This window comes from Enoplosus armatus, chromosome 11 (genome assembly GCF_043641665.1).
Source record: "Enoplosus armatus isolate fEnoArm2 chromosome 11, fEnoArm2.hap1, whole genome shotgun sequence".
Taxonomy (NCBI): domain Eukaryota; kingdom Metazoa; phylum Chordata; class Actinopteri; order Centrarchiformes; family Enoplosidae; genus Enoplosus; species Enoplosus armatus.
Genome location: NC_092190.1, coordinates 9194846 through 9200241, shown reverse-complemented (window position 1 = coordinate 9200241; position 5396 = coordinate 9194846). Strand labels below are relative to the sequence as shown.

Below are 5396 nucleotides of genomic sequence, written 5' to 3'. Positions count from 1 at the left end.
GCCGCCGCTTTTACCAACTTCTCAACTCCGACAGGGAAAGTGGCTCAAATGCGCATTCTATCACAGTGGATGTGAACCAACCCAGGCGAAGACAGGGTGAAATACTGGTTGGAGAACATTTTATATCCCTTTTCGGATTAATTTTTATCTCGTAGCCTATTTGATTCATTTGGGGTTAGAATATTAGTTTTGTAACCCAGTCATCCTGTGCGCACCCGATCTTGTGCGCCCTGAGCTGTCTTGAAATAGACTTTTTCTCTGTTGGTGGCGAAGTTTAAAACCAGGTGAATGTATAGCATGATGATGGAGACTGACCTTCATTCCCCCGGCCCCCAAACGAATACGACCACGGGGCAAACGGGGCCGAACGGCGGGTCCAAAGCGAATCAGGAACGGGTGAAGAGACCGATGAACGCGTTTATGGTGTGGTCCCGTGGGCAGCGGAGAAAGATGGCACAGGAGAACCCCAAAATGCACAACTCTGAGATCAGCAAACGGCTGGGCGCCGAGTGGAAGGTGATGTCCGAGGCTGAGAAGCGCCCTTTCATCGACGAGGCGAAACGGTTGCGAGCCATGCACATGAAGGAGCATCCGGATTACAAGTACCGACCAAGACGGAAGACCAAGACGCTGCTGAAAAAGGACAAATATTCCCTTGCCGGTGGACTGCTTTCTGGGCCCAGTGGGGGCGGTGGAGTTGGTTTAGGGGTCGGAATGAGTTCATCCGGGGTCGGGCAGAGGTTAGAGAGCCCCGGGGGTCACGGAGGCTCCGCAAGCTCCGGCTACGCGCACATGAACGGCTGGGCGAACGGTGCGTACTCGGGGCAGGTGGCTGCAGCCGCGGCGGCGGCAGCGATGATGCAGGAGGCTCAGCTAGCCTACAGCCAGCACCCGGGGAGCGGAGCGCACCACCACCACCACTCACACCACCACCACTCACACAACCCCCAGCCCATGCACCGCTACGACATGACAGCCCTGCAGTACAGTCCCATCTCGAACTCTCAGAGCTACATGAACGCTTCTCCATCCGGCTACGGCGGGATCACCTACACACAGCACCAGGGCTCCGGCGTCTCCTCCTCAGCTGCCATGGGGACGTTAGGGTCGCTGGTGAAGTCGGAGCCGAGTGTAAGCCCTCCCGTCAGCAGCACACACTCACGGGGTCCTTGCCCCGGAGACTTGAGAGAGATGATAAGCATGTATTTACCGACCGGAGAGCCGGGGGACCCGTCAATGCAAAGTAGACTCCATGCCTTGCCGCAACATTACCAGAGCGCCACGGCTGGAGTGAACGGGACGGTCCCTCTAACACACATTTAGAACTCACAGAATAATTGAAAACTGCAAACGAACACATAACCAAATATTTACCTCTTTTCTAAATAACCCCGGTCCCGAGAACTACCTGCATTTTGTACAGAATGTTTATGATATTGTAAATGAAGGGTAAATAGCATATTCATCTCGGCTTTTTTTGAATAGCCACCAGTGGAATTATATAACGAACATGATGCTGAGATATTGGTTATTGTGCTATCAACTTTTTGTCCATTACTTCACGGTCTTAGTTGAGGGTTACGCCAGGTTCACATGGGGGTATTTGGTTCAATTGTCTCATATATTTTTTTTTGGGGGGGGTGGGGGTTCATGTAAGTTATTGAATATGAGATAACGTGTCATAATCTTAAGAAAGTGCTTTAAAAGATATGGGAAACTCACATTCTTTAAACATTTGTGTTCATTTGCAGAAGCCTGTGTCTTAATTCTTGGAGATCATCTCTTTTTATTGTAACACTCTAATTATTGTAAATTGTGAATAATTTTAATATTTCAAAGGATGACGGGCAACTGCTGTTGTAATTTAAGTGCTTTTCTGCGAGTGAAAAGCTCTGATATTGCAATGAAGAAGAATTGAATAAATTTCACAAGATGTTGCTTTGATTCTTAAGACAACGGTCTTAGATTGATTATTTTCACAATGTTCTTACAGGAGTGTTTTCACGTTTTAGGACACAAGAATACCATCAATCCCCCTTTTGAGAAACTATGAAAAAGTAGCCACCTGTTTAAATTTTGACACCGCTGCTGAACACAGATCCCACGAGCTTTTAAATAGCCTAATTGTTTGTGCGTAATTGTGCGTAAAAGCTACAGCCTGTAGGCCTATGGGGAAACCACTTTGGTAGGCTTGGTGTTGATTCATGGGCTAAACTTTTACGTGGGTAATGATAAATTTATTTATAAATTATAAAAAGCTTTTCTTTTTTTTCAGTGGCGTGCAGGCCAAACTATATTCAAGTGTAATTCTGAATATTTAAGGCAGGCCAAGGTGATGGCCCTCATCATCCTTTCATATAAATATGATTACTTACACATTCGTTTCCAAAAATCAGATTATATAGAGTACGTGAAGGCCTCATATGACAAACCACCTGTTAGTGTTATCAAAGAAACGTCCTCATTTATTTTTATTTGTAAGAGATATAATTACTTATATGGTATTAACAGATTTCATTTTCCTCTTGTAGTTGCTTATGAGAAGTGACTGTGTTTATGGGAAATTTAAGCGGCACATTTAACTCGAATTTTCATTTTAATCCATTTAATTGATCAGTGAGTAGATTTATATTTCGCTTAAGTTGTGTCAGACCTGCATTTCTTGATCAGATCACATCAAATTTTAAATAATGAGATTTTCTTCAGCCAAGATTTAACAACCTATCAAAAGGCTGTAGAACTCATTTGCTATGCGATTGACTTTTTAAAAATGGGTTTATTTAAAAAAACGAATATGACCATCAGCTAATAAATAATTAAGATACATTCACATCTTTTTGATGCAGAGAGAGAGAGAAATGTTGTGGATTTCAGTGTGAAGTTTTGAGGTAATTTCACTGCTTCTGTTTTGAACACTTGACATAACTCATAAGTCTCATACAGAAAAAGCAAAGAAGAGTAATATATAATGAACAGTTTAGCGATAAAATTATTTATTTTAAAATATACATACATATATTAAAGATTCGATTTTCAGTAATCTTTCACCTGAACTGGTTTATTTTACCTCCTCTGGTCTCGGGACATGGAGTCTTTTTAATCATCCACTTCATCTGTCTTTTGGCATTAAACTGTTTACTTGAGAGAGAAAAAACACGTGACCTGAAAGATAATATAGCTTAATTAATATATTGATAGCTACGTAGTGATCAACAATGCATCAGACCTCAGAGGGAAATGCGTACATCCTCGAAATCACCAAAATTGTAATTTCTTTAGCTGTAGTTTGGTCATCTTGCTAATCAAATGGACAGTGTTCGAAGATAACAACTACTATAAACAACTATTTGTTATTCTAGCCGGTGTTTTACTGCATGATCTGCATCATCTCATAGCTGCGAGATCATTTCTGTTTCTTTGCTCTTGACACTTTATAGAGTCAGTGAAGTAAAGTGAACTGGAAAAAACTTTAAATTTGAACAATAAATTCATGTCTGATATCACTACTGCAAGAAACGTGGTGGAATAAACAGTCTGTCTTTGTAAACCTCAGTGCCACTTCGTCCAAATATAAAACTCAGCTGCACTCAAAGCACAAAGCAGAGCATCAAATAATTCAAGATCTAATGCACTGAACCCGCAATCATCGTGCACCACCAAAACCATGCAGCCTAACTGTTGCACAGACTGGACTTTAACTCCCCAAATGGCCAAACACTCTCGTGACAGGTAGTTCATGGATTTACTGATGACTCATCAGAATTTCAAAGCTGCTGCAGATGTTTGATTTGACATGACTGAGTTTTGGTACCTTTTTAACAAAAGACAAACACCTTTATTGTGGATCAGACATGTTTAAGAAAAAAAAGATACCCATATCATTCAGATTATTAATCCTTTTAATGAAAATTTTGTCTGAAAATGACGTCACTTTTTGACAGGCCACAGCTGGGTTTGACACGTACATTTTTTTATTGCCTGTAGGCCTCATATGTAGACACGGGCTAATAGCCATACATATGCAAATGAGGGGAATTTATGCCTCCTTAGGCATTTTAAAAAAAATCAATTAATCTCAAATACATAGTTAAAGGGCCTATTTCACACTGATGAAGACTTGCATGGCATGTCAATTAAACCTGTTAGGCCTCATAGCAAAGCGTGTAACGTCTGGCTGCGCATTAATCTATTGACAGAAATCAGAGGAACAATGTCTGGAAATTAGTTTAAAATTCCAAAACCCAAAAGAAACTGCATTTATGGAGACATCTCTCCGCACTCCAGCGCGCAGCGTTTATGCCATGGGATGGCCTCCTCCGTGTGTTTTGCATCTGTTTTCTATCTTATCTGTTGATGTGAAGAGATGCGGATTAACACTGAAAGCCCGGAGAGGCGGAGCGCGTCACGGCGCATCGTCAGGCTAAAAGAGGAGCGTTCTGGCAAATTTAACCCGAATAAATTACACCTTGAGGTGAAAGGGGGGTAAGTGTAGGGTGCAACGTATGCAGGCTATGTGGTAGCGATGGTTGCTGCGTCTGTGTGTGTGTGTGTGTGTGTGAGAGAGAGAGCGCGTGTGTGTGTGTGTCTGTGTGCGCTTGTTTGTGCGCGCGCGTGTGTTTAGCTGACCGGCCAATAAATCTCTCCACCGTGCGATACTCTTATCTTGTAGCCACCGATATATTCCGTGCTAGGAGGCCATCAGCTCCAGCGCACACTCGGTTGCTCGTAAAGCCCCGATCCCTTGCACTCCCTGTCCTAAATGGGGATAATTAGCGTCACTTTATCACGCCTCTGCATATTTTCTCCGCGTCCCCCCCCCTTTCCTAAAAAAATTACCAAGCAGGCTGCTCTCGTCGCCCGCTCTGTCACAGAAGATTATGGAGACAGATTGCACAGAGCGAATGTGCCGGGCGAGATTAGCGCGGAATAGAGAAAGCAACTGGGCCAATGAATTCCTCGGAAGGGCCTTATCGTGCAATTACACGTTGACATGTTTAACAATCTTGCTGCCTCTTAATCCTGCAGTGCTGCTCTATCTACCCACAGCTACCACGCTATATGCCGGCACACAGACCTAATGCACCGAAACGCAGCACAAATGTCCTGAAAGTTATGAGAAATTGCTTTATTTTCAAACTTTGTCCAGCATTCAAACGCCTTTTTTTATTTTCTTTTTTTTTATATTTTTCAGATTTCTCCGTTGTTGGAATAGCATCTGCACTGGGACTTTTTGACAAGAGGTGAGATGAAAATGAAAATGAAAAAAAAAGAGTAATATTTGGTTTGTTGTTACCCTAAATCACTGTTTCACTTTAACAACTAATCGAAAAGTGACAAAAAGCCAAGAAATGTTTGTGCCATGTCCGTCCAGAGTGGCGATATATCGCAAAAAAGTG

At 42.7% G+C, this 5396-nt stretch overlaps 1 protein-coding gene across 1 annotated transcript; it reads left to right on the top strand.

The window, feature by feature from the left end:
- The first annotated feature begins 288 nt into the window (after positions 1-288).
- sox1a (SRY-box transcription factor 1a) lies at positions 289-1323 on the top strand. Its single transcript, XM_070914090.1, has one exon. It carries the CDS (start codon positions 289-291, stop codon positions 1321-1323), a length of 1035 nt encoding a protein of 344 aa, XP_070770191.1.
- Positions 1324-5396: the final 4073 nt, after the last annotated feature.

Excerpts from the sequence above, each read along its gene's own strand:
- sox1a (XM_070914090.1), top strand. The coding sequence starts at position 289 with ATGTATAGCATGATGATGGAGACTGACCTTCATTCCCCCGGCCCCCAA.